Source organism: Bufo gargarizans, chromosome 3 (genome assembly GCF_014858855.1).
Source record: "Bufo gargarizans isolate SCDJY-AF-19 chromosome 3, ASM1485885v1, whole genome shotgun sequence".
Lineage (NCBI taxonomy): Eukaryota > Metazoa > Chordata > Amphibia > Anura > Bufonidae > Bufo > Bufo gargarizans.
This window is the reverse complement of record NC_058082.1, coordinates 564,686,528-564,707,549: the sequence shown is the minus strand read 5'-3', so window position 1 is coordinate 564,707,549 and position 21,022 is coordinate 564,686,528. Positions and strand designations below refer to the sequence as shown.

The window sequence follows — 21,022 nt, the reverse complement described above, 5'->3', positions numbered from 1 at the left end:
CACCACTAGGGGGAGCTGAGGAGCCTACAGCATATCAATTTATTATAGAGTTCAATGGGAGCTGTATGAATATGTATACATTAGGCTCCCCCTGGTGGTGACTGCAGGCTGCCAGAATGATTTAGTTTAACTCAATGGGTATGCAAGGAATTTGGGTTTCTGTATCCGAACCCTGGACCTTTATCTACAGAAGTATTAGCAATATCATCAGCGTATCTACAGTCTAGCATCAGGGTACTGTTTCTTCATTACTTCAATGTTGTTCACTTCATTTTTACTCTGTGCACTGCAGGGAAAAGTCTGATATTGCACAGTGTCATCTAACTGCTGTTGACGGACTCTTTTTACACATACGCTTGATGTCTCCTTTTTGGCTTACAATATATGTATACTCAGTACATCAGGTGCTGTTGCCATTTTTGTTGGGCCATCCTGAAACGCAGGTTGTAAGGTAATATGCGCATCTCCATTGGCTTATTATTCAAAGGGATCAGGTGATCAGGGTCAATGAAGTTTTAATTCTTTTTTTTTTTTTATTTTTTTTACAAATATGCTGTGGAGAGGGACAGATAACCTACCAATCCTTCCCCCTCCCTTTGACCAGATAGGTGTAAGGGATGTGAAGGACATAATTCTGTATTCCGACTACTAAACAGAGGAACAATGAGAATCACTGATCCATCAACAGCAGCTTGTTAACAGTTTCCAAGCTGCAACATGAGAGCTTTTCAACACTGAATGTAAAGCAAACCCAGTGGAAGCTACCAAGGAGCTTAAAGGGATGTAAATGATGTGGTCTACACAAATGGATACCATTGTGTACTTTGCCTACTGAATAGAAGCTCAATAAGAACAACCAGTCCATCAACAGGAGCTTATTGACAGTTCCATGTTGTAGCAACTAGAGATAAGCAAATTTTTTTTTAAAATTCGGTTCGCCAAATTTTTGGGGAAAAATTCGGTTCGCCAGAATTTTTGGGGAAAAATTCGGTTCGCCAAATTTTTTGGGAAAAATTCGGTTCGCCAAATTTTTGGGGAAAAATTCGGTTCGATCCGAATATATTTGCGGCAAATTACATTATAAAAAGTCTCTTTCCTGGCTGCTGAGAGCCTTTATAGTGGTGTAGAACACTGTGCCGGCAGTAACACGCATGGGGAGTCTGCTGTGGTAGTGAAATAATACTGTGAGTCCGTATGACATGCAGATGACAGGCGTCGCTCTTAGAATCACTGCACACTTCACTTTTTAGGGCAGTCACAGGGCCAAAACTAACCAAATAACTCATGTATGAACTCAGCCTTACAGGTCGATGTTAGCGTCAAGAGGAAGCACACTCCTTTTACACCGTCGGCAGCTGATTCCACATAGATGTCTACAGAACCTGTTCTATTAAACGCTTATACAGTAGTAGAGCCCCCGACAGAGTGGAGAGGGTGTCAGCAGTGAGTTTGTGTTGACGTCACTGATTATTTTGCCCTTCCTCTGATCCGTCAGAACAATAACCCACAAAAAACGGATCCTGTCTGTGGAGCATGCGCCATCACTCGGTCAGCATTTGGTCAGTAATCCATCAGTATTGCTAATGCCCCCAAAAAAAACAGGAGCGGATCTAAAACAGAGATGACACCTGAATGGAATATTTGCATGTCTTCTGTGTTTTGTACCCACTCCTGCTTTTGGATACTAAATCATAAGCCAATTCTGATGGGACCATACAGGCCTTATAGCTGCTACACAGACAAGATCAGTTGTGCATCTTATTTTTCCTTCCTTCTCACAGATCAGAAGAAAGGTCAAATAAATTATGATGTCAGCCAGGCCGAAAGGCAAAATAGTGTCCCAGTCATGAAGTGGGGAGGGTGAGAACAGCATGAGAAGTCCACAGAGTGGCCCTATGACATAGTAGTGAGGTGGAAGCAGCATGAGGAGACCACAGAGTGGCCCAATGACAGTCTGGTGGTGGCGGCAGGAGCAGCAGCATCAGGAGGAGGCCACAGAGTGGCAAGGTGACATAGTGTGGAGATGGCAGCAGCAGGATACCAGATAGTGGCAAGGTGACATAGTGTGGAGATGGCAGCAGCATCAGGAGACCACAAAGTGACCCGGTGACAAAGTGGAGCGGTGGGTGGCAATACCAGTACCCGCTGATGAAGGTGGGTGAAAGAAGGAGCACTTGACATCAGATATGTGGCATCAGGCGGGCGGCAGCATCAGAGTAGTAGCTGAGGCAGGTAGTCAGAAGAAACCGGTCTCTTTTATCAAAGTGTTGGTGTGGCACCATGGATGATCTAATCAGATGCATCAGGAATTGGTTGTTGGAAATCCTGGCTGATCCTCGCCTGATTTATCTTGACAAAGGTCAGTCTCTCCACATTTTGGGTGGACAGGCGAGTTCTCCTTGGGGTAACTATAGGCCACGCCGCACTAAACACCCGCTCTGATGCCACACTACTGGCCGGGCAGGACAGCTTTTCCAGGGCAAACTCTGCTAGTTGCGGCCACAAATCCAGTTTGGCTGCCCAGTAGTCCAGCGGATCTTCAATGTGGGGTGGCAGAGTGCTGTCCAAGTATGCCACCACCTGCTGGTTCAGGTGCTGCTCCAGGTTTAGCTGCTGCTGCTGGTGAGTAGTTTCTTGACTATGTGGGTGAAGAAAGCTACTCATCAGCGACTGTAGACTCAGGTTGCTGCTGATGGAGCTAGTACTGCTCCTCCACCCCACCCCTCCCCAGCAGCCATGGCAGAGGAACCTGAGCGCAGAGGGCCCCCCGGTCAGACCTGCTGAGAGGATGGACGATGGCGCAGATAGGCAGCAGCCAACTGACTACATAGGATGTCTCTGTAGTAGTTCAGTTTGTCCTCCCTCTCAATGGGTGTAAAAAAGGTAGTGAGGGTCCAACAAGGTGGAGAGCCAGAAGTCATCCCTCTGCTAAATGGTGACAATTCGGCTGTCACTACGCAAGCAAGTGACTCTGTGTGTCTGGGTCCTCGGCCTCATCTTCCTCATCGCCCTGTAGCTCCTGCTCCTCCTCTCCTGTCACCTGAGTATAAAAACCACCCATTTCGTTTACACATTGCCTGTACTCCAATGTCCTCCTCCTCTTCCAGTTCAGCCAACACAGGGCTCATGTGGTCGTGAGATCTAGGCACCACATCTCCAGTCCCCTGACCAGCCATTGTTACCACCATCTGTTCCAGGACATGAAGCAGTGGAATGACGTAGTTCATCCCGTAGTCCTGCCGACTGACTAATAACGTGGCCTCCTCAAAAGGCATGAGCAAATGGCAGGTGTCACTCATGAGCGGCCACTGGCTTACATCAAAGTTACACAGGGGAGTACTCCTGTCCGCTTGCATCATCAAGAAATCGTTGAAGGCCTTTCTCTGTTCGTATAGTCGGTCCAACATATGGAGGATGGAATTCCAATGGGTGGAAACGTCGCAGATCAGCCTATGTTGGGTGATGCTGTTCTGCAGCTCAAAGAGGGTGTGCTTTGCGGTGTTCGAGTGGCTGAAGTGCATGCAAAGTTTCCTGCCTATTTTCAGGATGTCTTGCAGAAGGGTGGAAGACTTCAGGAACCGCTTGACAACCAAATTGAACACGTGTGCCATGCAGGGCGCATGGCTCAGCCTTCCTTGACGCAGCGCTGACACATGGTTCCGATTTTGAGTTGTCGGGGAGAAAGCCAGGATTCGATTTCTTGACAAAGGACACGGAGCAGTTCCTCCCCTGTGTAACTCCGTTCGCCCAGGGAAACGAGGTGCAGAACAGCGTGATACCGCCGTACCCTGCACATGTGGTATACTGGAGGGGCACTGTGAATTGTCCCTGCAGTGGTGGCTGGGGACACGGTGGAGGATGAGGAGGCAGAGGCGGACATTGTCGCAGGACCAGCGGCGTGAGAACGTGGAGGCGGAAGCGGCGTGACCTGGCCAGGTTGCTTGTGTGGCTGTGCAGGAACCACATTCACCCAGTGGGCGGTAAAGAACAAGTACTGTCCCTGACCATAGTTACAGCTCCACACGTCGGCGCTGCCGTGCACTTTGGCAGACACCGACAGGCTCAAGGACTGGCCCACCTTCTGTTCTACATGTGTCTGCAGGGCTGGTACTGCCTTTTTCGCTAAGAAATGACGTCTTGGGACTCTCCACCTCGGCTCGGCACAAGCCATCAGTTCTCTGAAAGGTGCAGAGTCAACCACTTGGAAAGGGAGGGACTGCAGCACCAGCAATTTGGACAGGAGCACGTTCAGCTTCTGCGACGTTGGATGCATGCACGCATACTGCTGTCTCATGGCAATCACTTCGGTGATCGATTGCTGACGGAATGACTGATGAGGAGTAGGGGGATGAGCAGGAGCATCAGGACCAGCAGATGATGGGACAGACAGCTCCCTTTGGCTCAGTTGGTGGAGCCTTGACTGCTTGGAACCGGGTGCGTGCCACTGGGTGATGCAGCGGTTGCTGAGGCAGGCTGGACCATTACATCAGAGCCACTGTTCTCCCAGGCCACTTTATGGTGATGCTGCAAATGTTGACGCAGGGCTGTGGTGCCAACATTGGCACCCTGTCCACGCTTCACCTTCTGCCCACATATTCTACATATGGCCATGTTAACCTCCTCCAGCGGCTTAACAAAAAACTACCACACCGTTTAGTAGGTGATTTTTTATTTCCCCCCCCCCCCCCCCAACAGTCTGCACTGACTGACTGCAACCCTGCTGCCTCCGTAAACCCCCGCACCACTACTTCCCGTGCTGGTAGGCTGCTGCGAAGCAGGTGGTCTACCCCGGGCACGTTTGGCTCCCGACCTGCAACTGCTGCCACCCTGCTGACTTCCATACTACCACCTTGCTGGCTCAGCCGCTGCCTCACAGGCAAGCTGCCACCCTCTTCTCCTGATGATGATTAAGCCCCTTCTGCACCCGACTCCCAAGTGCAATTGGCTTCATCATCATCGAGTAGTGTCTGCACGTCACTGATGTCCTCAACGATCTCTGGGTCAGGAGCCTGACTGCTTGCAACACCAACTCCCACGCCACTCTCCTCATCACTACTTGCCCGCCTAGTGGAGGAAGCGGCGGATGTCTCCTCTAGATCTTGGCTGGGCAATAGCTGCTGACTGTCCTCTAGTAGCTCGTCCTCGCTGAAAAGTGGAACTGAGCCCACAGCATATAATACTTCTCTCGTGAGGGAACAAAAAAGGACAGAGGCAGGTTGAGGACAGGTGAGGGCACAGGGCCTGCTCCCGAGCCATGCCAACTAAGGGTTGTGTCTGACGAACCCACTGACTGTTGGCTGGGGGTGTCTGAGGTCACTTGGGATTATGTGGATGACCGAGTTATCCAATCAGGAACCGCTGGGTTGCTGGTCAAGACCTGACCGCTAAATGACACCGGGAGCTCAGGCCTCTCGCTGCGACTCCTGCTGCTACGCCCCCTTACTCTGCTGCAAACTGTGCCTGCACCAGAAACATGTCTTTGCCACTACTCTGTGCATGGCCTGGCACTTCTCTGTCTGACATACTCTTAGCTGAACTAAATAAATTAAAACACCCCTAAAACTACCAAAATATTTTTCTTTTTGTACAGAAATAGGCCACAAATAAGTGCACCAGTGAAGTGGGTATATTTTTTCTGTACAATTTCAACACATATAACTGCAGAAGTGAACAGAGAATATATTTTTCTTTTTGTACTGAAATAGGCCACTAAACGCTTTTAGCTAAAATAAATGCACCAGTGAAGTGCGTATATATTTTTCTTTCTGTACAATTTCAACACACATAACTGCCGAAGTAAACTGAGAATTTCTTTTCCTTTTTGTACAAGGTCTTTAAACGCTTTTAGCAGAAATAACTGCTCCAGTGAAGTGCGTATATAGTTTTCCTTTTTGTAGTGAAATAGGCCACTAAACTCTTTCTACACAAATCACTGCAGAAGTGAAATGTGTAAATATTTTTCTATTTCCACAGGTATAAACCACTAAAGGCTTTTCAACATAGCACTTGCTCCCCAATAACAAGAACAAATTGCTGGAATGCCAGAGCTGTATAATGGCTATTTGGATGATCCCCAAATAATGTTTCCCCTGCACTTGTAAATCGCTTTTTTTTTCACAATGAGGTTTTTCCTATTGCTGTCCCTAGCGCCTTCTCATGCCTGTCCTTGCACTCAGAGTGCTGGAAAATGTCTGTCTGACTATAAGATAGCCGCTGTATTTATAGGGCTGTGACATCACAGGGCTGGCTGGCTGCTGATTGGCTGCATGCATGGCATTATGGGTCATCCCGCCTTCCATTTTAGGAAAAATTGTGATTCGTTACCACGAAACGTGAGGAAATTCGCACTTCGTTGCGAATCAAATTTTTACTCAAAGTCGGATTGAATTCCACTTTGTCTGATTCGCACATCTATAGTAGCAACCATATCTTTCAGCACAGAATGTAAAAGAAACCCAATGGAAGATATACAGGGAGCCTAAAAGGGTTGTAAAGGTTATGTTCGACACAGGAGGATACAATCATACACCCTGACTACTGAATAGAGACACAATAAGAATAACTTCACCATCAACAGCAATTTGTTGATGGTTTCCAAGTTGCGACAAGAGAGGCTTTTGACACATAATGTAAAACAAACTTAGTGTAAGATACCACGGAACCCAGCATTGTTGTAAATGATGTGATCTACACAAAAGGATACCCGAGTAATGAATAGAGGCACAATCAGAATAACTGATCCAGCAGCAGCAGCTCGATGACAGTTTCCAAGTGGAAACAGATTCTTGTAGCACAGAATGTAAAATTAATCCACTGAAGTTAAACCCCAAAAGGGTTGTAAGGGATCTAGAATATACACAAAAGAATGCCATTATGTACCATGATTACTAAACAGAGACATAATAAGAAGCTGCTTGCTGACAGTTTCCACATTGAGTGTTTCAACACAGAACCTAAAACAAACCCAATCGAAGCTTCCAAGGAACCAGGAAAAATGTAGGAGATGATTTTTGGAATCATGGGGAAAAAAACAGGAAAAGTGTAACCAATGGGGAGTTTATCTTTCGAGTTTGAAACCAAATGTCTGCAACGGACTCATTTTAACAGGCACAGATCTGGCAGGTGATGCTGTCGCTTTAACAGTACGGACTATAGAGGGAATAGTAGCAGCAAGGTGGCCCTGTATGAAGACACCAGTATTATAAATGGACATGGTAGTTGGAGGGCCCCGATTAATAGTTTCCATTGAGGGCCCGTGAGCAATCAGCACAGCGCCCCCTATCATAATTCTTGGAATCTGTGTTTTGTATCTGACATCTACCCTCTATGTACAGAACCCACCAGTGAGGCTTTTTTTATACGTCCTTGACACTGCGTTCGGAGCCAGAATATTCTTTTCCCCTTTTTTTTTTTCTTTTTGTGAAAAGGAACACGTTGATGTTATGAGATTCAGACGGGAAATAAACAGAATGAAAACGGACGCGGACAGCCAGGGCTCAATTAAAAGATTTGTTCTGAAAGATGCAATTATAAATAGCGTTCTCAAGAGATCGCCTCCTGCCGGGATGTCGTCTGCGGTTAAAGAGAAATTCTAGATAACAATCACCTGGCACGATCCGATCCGCGAGCTTCCCATCTCTAGCATGGTGGGGGTTGCCTTTAAAGGGCGGGGGTGAAAACTGAGCTCTGGGTTTTATTTTGGGGCAGGAGGTCAGTTCTCTCCCAAAAGCAAGAGTGAGGAAGAAGAGCACACCCCTGGAAGATGTATCCAAGCAAGGAAACGCTCAGATGCTATACCTTGCTGGAAAGCAATAGGGTCCTTAGGGTGCATTTACACGACCGTAAGTGTTTTGCGGTCCCCAAATTGTGGATCTGCAAAACAGAGACATGCTATAGACACCAGAACTACTGCGTTTAGCTGTTGTGGTTCCGGTGACTATAGTGTCCCTTAATATAGAGAGAGAGAAAAAAATCAGCACAAAAGTATCAAATAAATGGCTGTATCATTATTCTAAAAATATACAGTATATAGTATTTTGCAGATTACTTTTTTATTTTTTTTTACAATGTGCAGATAGTACTGTAGTACTAACCCCTCCATCCACCCCTACATACAGGGTAATACAGCGCCACATACCTCTTACATCCAGTGACGTCTCTTTGATGTAGATGTTCTCTTTCCTCATCTTCTCCTTTCAGACCAGACACCAGTTTTCAGCCATTTCTCGTCTCCGCAGTTTGACAAACAAAATCTTAGTTTACTACTTTTCCATCATCCTCCCATCTTCTGGACAAATCATCCTACCATCCCCAATACTCTGCCTGCCATGCTCCCCAATACTATGCTGCAGAAACAGATAAACCACCTGATAATAGTAGTGCCATGCAGATAGTGCCCTTCAATAGTTATTGGCACACACTGCCCTAAAATAACTGCGGCCAGCAAATAGTGCCCCCATATTGTACCAGTATAAAATGCCCCAGTAGATTCCCTCAGTGTCCCCCATAATTTGCAAGTATAAAATACCTCTTCTTAGTGCCCCAGTATAAAATGCCCCAATACAGTGCCCCCCATATAAAATACCCCTTCTTTGTGGCCTCAGTAGATGCTCCCATAGTGCCCCCAATAATGTGCCAGTAACAAGTGCCCCCATAGATGCACCCCAGTCATGTGCCAGTAACAAGTGCCCCCATAGATGCCCCCCAGTCATGTGCCAGTAACAAGTGCCCCCATAGATGCCCCCCAATCATGTGCCAGTAGTAGTACCATATAACAAAAATAAACACTTATACTTGCCTCCATCAGGCTGGCAGTGATGCGATGCAGGCCTCTTCTGTCCTGTGTCCCGCGCTGTACGGCTCAGGCAGCGCAATGACGTCTTCACGCCGCCTGCACCGGCCTCTGATAGGCTGCCGGCACTAAGCCTATCAGAGGAACAGGGAAGGGACACACCTCTCCCCTGCCCCACAGCACCGCCATCTGTATCGCTGTCCTGAGGACGGCGATACAGATGACTATGGAGATGAGCGCTTCCACAATGGAAGCGGCGCTCATCTCCCTGTGACCTGCCGCAGACCCCCACATCACCAGTGGCCAGCGGGGCTCAAGAGGCAGCTGCCCCTTTTGCCCCGAGTTAAAGACAGCCCTGCCTAGAAATATATCAGAAGATCCGATCCTTGATGTCCAACAGCTTGGAACTCTTAGAGGGGTTGGCCCATCTGGGACATTACTGGCATATCACTAGGATATGTCATCAGTCACAGATTGATGCCAGTCCTACCTCTGGGACCTGCTCCAAAGTAAAGTGCACACCGTACGTGCACGTCCATTCTCAACTCCCCGCTATGGGAGTGCCCTCAGCTGTTTTCAGAAGCCCCTTAGTGGTGAATCAAGAGTGCACCGAGCAAGTGCAGCCACCACTCCATTTACTGTTATGGGACTCCCGGAAATAGGCGGGTGCCTTCAGCTATCCCATAGCGGTAAATGGATGGTGGCTGTGCACGGGCAACAGCTGTCTGTATGTTCACTTCAGGGGTGCCCATCATGGAGATAAGTCCTACCTCTGTGACCCGCTCTCTTCCGACATTGATGCCATATTCTACCATTATGCCATCAATGTCCCAAATGTGCCAACCCCTTTATGTTCCAAAACTACCGAGACCCCAAACCCCTTTGGTAACACTCAGAGTTTTTTTTTTCATTCTAGGCAGGGACTGGAGCTTCATGGCTTCCAAAATCTGAAGCCCTAGCGCTGTCCTATAGGGGATTGGGGAATCTAGTTTGCAGACTGTACCTAAGTGACCTGCTTGGCACCACTCACCTGATAAGTGACGTTGACCCCCTCTCTTCTTCTCTTTCAGTGCCCCCTTATATTCAGCCATTTGAATCCCAAAGATTTTCCATCGGGCAAAGAGTGTTCATCCCATGTGTGGTGGTCTCTGGGGATTTGCCCATCACCATCACTTGGCAGAAGGACGGGAGGCCAATTCCGGTCAGTCTTGGAGTCACCATTGACAACATTGACTTTACAAGCTCCTTGAGGATTTCCAATCTTTCCCTGATGCACAATGGGAATTACACCTGCATCGCCCGAAATGACGCAGCCGCCGTAGAACACCAAAGCCAGTTAATTGTCAGAGGTAAGTGTCCGGGGTGAAGCCTGGTCGCCGAGAAGATGAATGCATTATTCTATTACATGGCTTGTCACCCAGCTTTCCAACGCCCACTGCTGCTCCATTCAAACAGCATGGGGCATGGATTGCTTGCAGTCCCATAGACTTTGAATGGAGCAAGTGGGCATGCGCCACCGCCGCTGCATCCAAACTGAGGCACAGGACCGTGGTATTCCTGATTGCAGTCAGACCTCCACCGATATATCCAGTGAGTTGTCATTTTTGGACAACCCCTTTAAAAACTAGAGAAACTTATAAAAAAAAAAAAAAAAAAAAGACACGATTAAGATTTGGTGACAGTTGTGTAACTATCCTAAGGGCAGAACATGTGATGGGAGGGGGGCTATAGTGAGAGGAGTCATAGTGTGCACTGACAGCTGCCACTAGGGGGAGCTTACTACATACAGATGAGTTCAGTGCTGGCTGTATGAGTCTATATACACAGGGCTCCACCTAGTGGTGGCTGCATGCAGCAGGAATTATATTTCACAACCCATTAGAAAAATTTCAAGGGACTAGACGAGAGGCTGAGATTGGAATACCCATCGTTTTGCGGTGGGAAGCGAAGTCCATAGGGATTCAGAATATAATTAGACATTGCGACTCCAGTTATCAGGTCAAACTGCATGGGACCATAGAAGATTGCTTGAAGTTGAAGTCCTATAGACTTTGAATGGAGCAACAGTGGGCATGCTCTACCATTGCTGCGTCTAGACTAGGGCATAGGACTGATGCTCTCATGAGTGGGGGGGGGGGGGGGGAATTCCATCAGTCAGACCTCCACCGATAATACACTTATCATATAGACAGTGGATAGGTGATAAGTTGTCACTCTCAGACAACCCCTTTAAGAGCCAGTGAAAGCTTCCCAGAAACCTATATAAGAAAGACACGATTACGTCTTGGTGACAGTGATAGAACTATCATAGGGGCAGAACATGTGACGGGGGGCTATAGTGAGAGGAGTCATAGTGTGCACTGACAGCTGCCACTAGGGGGAGCTTACTACATACAGATGAGTTCAGTGCTGGCTGTATGAATCCATATACACAGGGCTCCCCCTAGTGGTGGCTGAATGCAGCAGGAATTATATTATAACCCATGGGACAAGAGGCGGCTATGGCTGAGATTGTAATACCTATTATATGCGGTGGGAAGTGAAGTCCATAGGGATTTAGAATAGAATTCTGCAGTGCAGGTGACCAGTAATTGGTCAGGGTTGATGCAAGTATCAGATAAGGAAGGAGAAATATTTCCTTTTTTGTTGTTGTTTTTTTTCTCTTTTTTTGGCACATTTATGCAGCAGATCTTGATATCTTTCCGTGCAGTCGTATCTTTCGCTGCGTTTTCTTCCTGAGGGTAGGCAGAGGTCATTGCTAAGCCCAGAGGAACGCAGAGCCATCATGAAAATAAGAGCAGTTGCTAAGGAACGGACAACCTTAGCTGCTTGCTTCTCCTGCTGCAGCCTCACCCTGCCTGAGATGGCTGGAGATGCCGCATTCACCTCACGTCTACATGACTTTTCATTGTAGGAACTGCGTGCTATCTGCAGCTGAAAAATGGCCGGCGCAGTCCTGATGGGGAATGCTGCGGAGAAGGAGATGGGCATGGCGGCCACGCTTTCTGCATATTGTGCCATATATATATATATATATATATATATATATAATAAGGGTTATTTAGGGTTACTGTGTTGTTGTAGAACCAGCGGTCCCAGCATGTTCTTCGTGCTTCTCTGGCTTGTAAATTTTGCATTACTGCTGGTACAGATTAACTTCTAATGGGTCATTCCAGGCAAACTTCATTTAAAATCAATGGTGCAGGAAACATTTCTATCTGTCTACAGCAAATAAAGAAGATGTATGACACCAAATATACTGTAACTATCACTCCCATCATACCTCAGGATGAAGCGCACATTTCATATTGTCTTTACCTTTTATCCTAACACTGACTGCACAAAACTACAAACCACTATAATACTGCTCCTATGTACAAGAATATAACTACTATAATACTGCTCCTATGTACAAGAATATAACTACTATAATACTGCTCCTATGTACAAGAATATAACTACTATAATACTGCCTCCTATGTACAAGAATATAACTACTATAATACTGCTCCTATGTACAAGAATATAACTACTATAATACTGCTCCTATGTACAAGAATATAACTACTATAATACTGCTCCTATGTACAAGAATATAACTACTATAATACTGCTCCTATGTACAAGAATATAACTACTATAATACTGCTCCTATGTACAAGAATATAACTACTATAATACTGCCTCCTATGTACAAGAATATAACTACTATAATACTACCTCCTATGTACAAGAATATAACTACTATAATACTGCTCCTATATACAAGAATATAACTACTATAATACTGCCTCCTATGTACAAGAATATAGCTACTATAATACTGCTCCTGTGTACAAGAATATAACTACTATAATACTGCCTCCTATGTACAAAATAACTACTATAATACTGCCTCCTATGTACAAGAATATAACTACTATAATACTGCCTCCTATGTACAAGAATATAACTACTATAATACTGCTCCTATGTACAAGAATATAACTACTATAATACTGCTCCTATGTACAAGAATATAACTACTATAATACTGCTCCTATGTACAAGAATATAACTACTATAATACTGCTCCTATGTACAAGAATATAACTACTATAATACTGCCTCCTATGTACAAGAATATAACTACTATAATACTGCCTCCTATGTACAAGAATATAACTACTATAATACTGCCTCCTATGTACAAAGATATAACTGCTATAATACTGCTCCTATGTACAAGAATATAACTACTATAATACTGCTCCTATGTACAAGAATATAACTACTATAATACTGCTCCTATGTACAAGAATATAACTACTATAATACTGCTCCTATGTACAAGAATATAACTACTATATACTGCCTCCTATGTACAAGAATATAACTACTATAATACTGCTTCCTATGTACAAGAATATAACTACTATAATACTGCCTCCTATGTACAAGAATATAACTACTATAATACTGCCTCCTATGTACAAGAATATAACTACTATAATACTGCTCCTATGTACAAGAATATAACTACTATAATACTGCTCCTATGTACAAGAATATAACTACTATAATACTGCCTCCTATGTACAAGAATATAACTACTATAATACTGCCTCCTATGTACAAGAATATAACTACTATAATACTGCTCCTATGTACAAGAATATAACTACTATAATACTGCCTCCTATGTACAAGAATATAACTACTATAATACTGCTCCTATGTACAAGAATATAACTACTATAATACTGCTCCTATGTACAAGAATATAACTACTATAATACTGCTCCTATGTACAAGAATATAACTACTATAATACTGCTCCTATGTACAAGAATATAACTACTATAATACTGCTCCTATGTACAAGAATATAACTACTATAATACTGCTCCTATGTACAAGAATATAACTACTATAATACTGCTCCTATGTACAAGAATATAACTACTATAATACTGCTCCTATGTACAAGAATATAACTACTATAATACTGCTCCTATGTACAAGAATATAACTACTATAATACTGCTCCTATGTACAAGAATATAACTACTATAATACTGCTCTTATGTACAAGAATATAACTACTATAATACTGCTCTTATGTACAGGAATATAACTACTATAATACTGCCTCCTATGTACAAGAATATAACTACTATAATACGCTCCTATGTACAAGAATATAACTACTATAATACTGCCTCCTATGTACAAGAATATAACTACTATAATACGGCTCCTATGTACAAAGAATATAACTACTATAATACTGCTCCTATGTACAGGAATATAACTACTATAATACTGCCTCCTATGTACAAGAATATAACTACTATAATACTGCTCCTATGTACAAGAATATAACTACTATAATACTGCTTCTATGTATAAGAATATAACTACTATAATACTGCTCCTATGTACAAGAATATAACTACTATAATACTGCCTCTATGTACAAGAATATAACTACTATAATACTGCCTCCTATGTACAAGAATATAACTACTATAATACTGCTCCTATGTACAAGAATATAACTACTATAATACTGCTCCTATGTATAAGAAATATATATATATATATATACATATATATATATATATATATATATATATATATACATATATATACAATAATACTGCTTCCCTTGATGAATCTTGTACAATGTATTTTTCTAGAACATTTGAACAAGGAAAAGTCTCATAGTCTGATAATATTGGATTGGTCATCCTTCTACCTGTGTATGATATTATGTATACTGTATTTCTTACTGATGATTTGTGGATGGAGCTTTACATACCTGCCAAAAATCAAGTCCTCAGCTTTTACTGTATACAGTCACCTATACTTTGATATTGAGCACCCTCTACTGGCCAATCTGTAGTATTGCGTTGATGATTAAGTAAAACAGTGAAATGACTACAGTATATGATACTACAACTCCTAGCATGTCTACAGACTTTTGTGGTTTAGATCTTGATTTTTCCGTCTCTAAGCTGTAACACATTTTTTTCATCCTTTCCTGGGAAAGCTTGATGACAACCGGTATAGACACTATTGCAGCCCCTGTACGGGTAGTAATCTAAGATTCGCCCCTCTCACCCGTATTACTATAGCTCTCTATGTAAACAGACATTATCTGCCGATTACCTATTTAAAGGGACATGTTTACTAATTTCTACAAATCTGTAAAGTTCCTCCTAGATTTGTGGTCCAACCCACTGACCAAGATGGGATTTTCAGAAAGGCCGTGATACTGAACTGCTCCGCGGAGGGTTACCCTGTGCCTACGATCGTGTGGAAGTACTCTAAAGGTAACGCCCAGCTCTCCTGGCTCCGCCCCTCTATGTTCTTCTAGACCTGACATCTGGGGTGTTCTTCATCTGTAATCCAAAATATCCGGATAAACATAACTGATTTGTAAGATAGAGAGATAGGATCGGATCAGATCCACATGGGGACAGAAACTTGAGGTGCGGTTGGTGGAGGCGATGGGGAGGAACGCGTCAGTGTTTTTTCTTCTGATACAAAGCTAGCTCCATATCCCCTGCAGAAGACGGAGGTGAATTGTAAAATTGCAGCTAACTGTAGTCACCACTAGGGGGCTCACTATATATAGATTGTTCTTAAAGATAACAAAGTATGCAATCGACTCCTGAGCTCCCCCTAGTGGTGAGTGTGGGCAGCTGCAATTTGATCATTTGCCGCCATGTCTATGGGATAGATTTGAAGCTCTGTGTCAGAAAAACCGAGACCCAGCCGCTATAAAGATATGTTTAGATATTAACCCCTTCACGCCCGATGACGTACATGTCTTTAAATATGGAGCCCGATCGCGTGCGCTGCGGGCGCCATAGCCGTGGGTGGCCGCCTGCTTCTTATAGCAGGCGGCAGTAATGCCGATCGCAGACATTTAACCCCTCAGATGCCGTGGTCAATCCTGACCACAGCGTCTGAGCGCACTTTCGGTTATGCTCCGGCTCCACCGATCGCCATCTCCTGTCTTTATGAATGACAGGCGGCTGCTGCATAGTATTTCCTTTGGAGCCCTTGCCTGTAATAGGGCTCCAAAGGAAAGTAATAAAATCATCAGAGATTCCAATGCAAGTGCATTGGAGTCTATGAAAATAGCAATCAGATGATTCAGTGTTATAGTTACCTATGGGAACTACCGTATAAAAAGTGTAAAAAATAATAAAAAATATATATATATATTTTTTTTAATTCACCTCTCTTTTCCCCAAATAAAAATGAAAGAATTAAAAAATACACATCATGGGTGTCGCGTTGTGCGAAAACGCCCATAGTATAAAAATATATTCCCCATACGGCAAACAGCAACACGGAAAAAAGCGCCAAATGGCCCATTCGTCGTTTTTGGACGCTTCATTTTCTACAAAAAATTTTAATAAAAAGTGATCAAACACACTCATACACACCCCAGGTATCAATGAAAAGTTCAGATTGCCCCGCAAAAAATGGAGCCCTCATACAGCTCCGTACACAAAATTACAAAAAAAGTTATAGGGGTCAAAGTATGGTGACAAAAAAAATAAAACTGATTTTTTTTTTTCCACTTGAATTTTTTTTTATCACTATCAAAAGGCAACAAAAACTATACATATAAGGTATCGCCGGATTAGTACTGACCTGTAGAATAAAAGTAACTGGTCAGTTTTATCGCACATTGAACGTCGTAAATAAAAAAAAACACATAAAACTGTGGTGGAATTGCTTTTTTTTTGCAATTTGACCTATTTGGATTTTTTTCCCGCTTCCCACTACACCTTATGCAATATGGTGGCGTTGGAAAGTACAACTTGTCCCGCAAAAAACAATCCCTCATCTGGCTATTTAAACAGACAAATAAAAAGTTATGGCTCTGGGAAGGCAGGGAGTGCAAAACGATAACACAAAAAAACCAAAAAAACTCCGGGGGTGAAAGGATTAAGACAAAGGCCCCTTTCACACGGGCGAGAATTCCGCGCGGGTACAATGCGTGAGGTGAACACATTGCACCCGCACTGAATCCGGACCCATTTACTTCAATGGGGCTGTGCACACGAGCAGTGATTTTCACGCATCACTTGTGCGTTGCGCGAAAATCGCAGCAAGCTCTATTTTGTGCGTTTTTAACACAACGCAGGCGCCATAGAAGTGAAAGGGGCTGCGTGAAAATCGCAAGCATCCTGCAATTTTTACGCATGGTTGCTAGGAGACGATCGGGATTGGGACCCGATCTTTATTATTTTCCCTTATAACATGGTTATAAGGGAAAATAATATCATTCTGAATACAGGATGCTAAGTAAAATGTCCATTGAGGGGTTAAATAATAAACAAATTTAACTCACCCCATCCACTTGATCGCGTAGCGGATCTCCTCTTCTTTCTACTTTCTTCAGGACCTCGGTAAAGGACCTTTTGATTACGTCACTGCGCTCATCACATGGTCCATCACATGATCCATCACCATGGTGATGGACCATGTGATGGACCATGTTATGAGCACAGTGACGTCACCACAGGTCCTTTTCATCAAAAAAGAAAGAAGGCGTGGCAGGCTGAGTGTTCAAGTGGATTAAGGTGAGTTTATTAATAGTTTTTTATTTTTTGACCCCTCCAGCTCTATTGTACTATGCATCCTGTATTCAGAATGCTATTATTCTCCCTTATAACCATGTTATAAGGGAAAATAATAAAATCTACAGAACACAGATACCAAACCCGAACTTCTGTGAAGAAGTCCAGGTTCGGGTCTGGGTACCAAACATGCCGATGTTTCTCATGCGCGTGCAAAACGCATTAAAACACTTTGCACTCGCGCAGAAAAATTCTGCATTTTCCCGCAACGCACCCGCATCTTGTCAGGCCCTCACACGCGACGCCCGTGTGAAAGAGGCCATAGTGATAAAAGGCAGAGATGCACTGTAAAGCAGGAGGTGCATTATGGGTGACTACTGTCCCTGCTCCTATCTATCTATCATCTCATATCTAGGCGCTCAGCAGGTCCCCTCCGGTTTATTGTCCATCATCCAGTATCTTCCTATCTCACAGTTTCTGTCTCTTGTCGGATCCTCTGTAATATTCATTGCTTTATATACAAGAAATTCTGATGTTTTCAGAGATGATCCTGGACATGGCTCTTGGCCTGTTAGTCGTGAGAATCCTACACTTACCTGACTACTGCCCATCCTACACTTACCTGACTACTGCCCATTCTACACTTACCTGACTACTGCCCATCCTATACTTACCTGACTACTGCCCATCCTATACTTACCTGACTACTGCCCATCCTATACTTACCTGACTACTGCCCATCCTATACTTACCTGACTACTGCCCATCCTACACTTACCTGACTACTGCCCATCCTACACTTACCTGACTGCTGCCCATCCTATACTTACCTGACTACTGCTCATCCTATACTTACCTGACTACTGCCCATCCTACACTTACCTGACTACTGCCCATCCTACACTTACCTGACTACTGCCCATCCTACACTTACCTGACTACTGCTCATCCTATACTTACCTGACTACTGCCCATCCTAAACTTACCTGACTACTGCCCATCCTACACTTACCTGACTACTGCCCATCCTACACTTACCTGACTACTGCCCATCCTATACTTACCTGACTACTGCCCATCCTATACTTACCTGACTACTGCCCATCCTATACTTACCTGACTACTGCCCATCCTACACTTACCTGACTACTGCTCATCCTACACTTACCTGACTACTGCTCATCCTACACTTACCTGACTACTGCCCATCCTACACTTACCTGACTACTGCCCATCCTATACTTACCTGACTACTGCCCATCCTACACTTACCTGACTACTGCTCATCCTCTACTTACCTGACTACTGCTCATCCTATACTTACCTGACTACTGCCCATCCTACACTACATGACTACTGCCCATCCTATACTTACCTGACTACTGCCCATCCTACCTTACCTACTACTGCCCATCCTACACTTACCTGACTACTGCCCATCTTATACTTACCTGACTACTGCCCATCCTACACTTACCTGACTACTGCGCATCCTACACTTACCTGACTACTTGCCCATCCTACACTTACCTGACTACTGCCCATCCTATACTTACCTGACTACTGCCCATCCTACACTTACCTGACTACTGCCCATCCTACACTTACCTGACTACTGCTCATCCTACACTTACCTGACTACTGCCCATCCTACACTTACCTGACTACTGCCCATCCTATACTTACCTGACTACTGCCCATCCTATACTTACCTGACTACTGCCCATCCTACACTTACCTGACTACTGCCCATCCTACACTTACCTGACAACTGCTCATCCTACACTTACCTGACTACTGCCCATCCTACACTTACCTGACTACTGCCCATCCTACATTTACCTGACTACTGCCCATCCTACACTTACCTGACTACTGCCCATCCTATACTTACCTGACTACTGCCCATCCTACACTTACCTGACTACTGCCCATCCTACACTTACATGACTACTGCCCATCCTACACTTACATGACTACTGCCCATCCTATACTTACCTGACTACTGCTCATCCTACACTTACCTGACTACTGCTCATCCTATACTTACCTGACTACTGCTCATCCCTCTATTACCTGACTACTGCACATCCTACACTTACCTGACTACTGCCCATCCTACACTTACCTGACTACTGCCCATCCTATACTTACCTGACTACTGCCCATCCTACATTTACCTGACTACTGCCCATCCTATACTTACCTGACTACTGCCCATCCTATACTTACCTGACTACTGCCCATCCTATACTTACCTGACTACTGCCCATCCTACATTTACCTGACTACTGCCCATCCTACACTTACCTGACTACTGCCCATCCTATACTTACCTGACTACTGCCCATCCTACACTTACCTGACTACTGCCCATCCTACACTTACCTGACTACTGCTCATCCTATACTTACCTGACTACTGCTCATCCCTCTATTACCTGACTACTGCCCATCCTACATTTACCTGACTACTGCCCATCCTACACTTACCTGACTACTGCCCATCCTATACTTACCTGACTACTGCCCATCCTATACTTACCTGACTACTGCCCATCCTACACTTACCTGACTACTGCCCATCCTATACTTACCTGACTACTACTTACCTGACTACTGCCCATCCTACACTTACCTGACTACTGCCCATCCTATACTTACCTGACTACTGCTCATCCTACACTTACCTGACTACTACTTACCTGACTACTGCCCATCCTACACTTACCTGACTACTGCCCATCCTATACTTACCTGACTACTGCTCATCCTACACTTACCTGACTACTGCCCATCCTACACTTACCTGACTGCTGCCCATCCTATACCTACCTGACTGCTGCCCATCCTACACTTACCTGACTACTGCCCATCCTATACTTACCTGACTACTACTTACCTGACTACTGCCCATCCTATACTTACCTGACTACTGCCCATCCTATACTTACCTGACTACTGCCCATCCTATACTTACTTGACTACTGCCCATCCTACACTTACCTGACTACTGCCCATCCTACACTTACCTGACTACTGCCCATCCTATACTTACCTGACTACTGCCCATCCTATACTTACCTGACTACTACTTACCTGACTACTGCCCACCCTACACTTACCTGACTACTGCCCATCCTATACTTACCTGACTACTGCCCATCCTACACTTACCTGACTACTGCCCATCCTACACTTACCTGACTACTGCCCATCCTATACTTACCTGACTACTGCCCATCCTATACTTACCTGACTACTACTTACCTGACTACTGCCCACCCTACACTTACCTGACTACTGCCCATCCTATACTTACCTGACTACTGCCCATCCTATACTTACCTGACTACTGCCCATCCTATACTTACCTGACTGCTGCCCATCCTACACTTACCTGACTGCTGCCCATCCTATACTTACCTGACTACTGCCCATCCTATACTTACCTGACTGCTGCCCATCCTACACTTACCTGACTGCTGCCCATCCTACACTTACCTGACTACTGCCCATCCTACACTTACCTGACTACTGCTCATCCTACACTTACCTGACTACTGCCCATCCTACACTTACCTGACTACTGCCCGTGCTATAATCACTCAGGTCCCACTGGTCCATATTGGTACACCTGTACATTT

The 21,022-nt window shown here is 44.4% G+C and overlaps 1 protein-coding gene across 1 annotated transcript in view; it reads left to right on the top strand.

The window, feature by feature from the left end:
* LOC122932841 (Down syndrome cell adhesion molecule homolog) overlaps positions 1–21,022 on the top strand; it is a 406,234-nt gene that overhangs the window by 195,473 nt on the left and 189,739 nt on the right. The window contains 2 exon segments of the mRNA XM_044287480.1: positions 9,862–10,140; positions 14,989–15,108. Coding sequence (XP_044143415.1) covers positions 9,862–10,140; positions 14,989–15,108 — 399 coding nt within the window.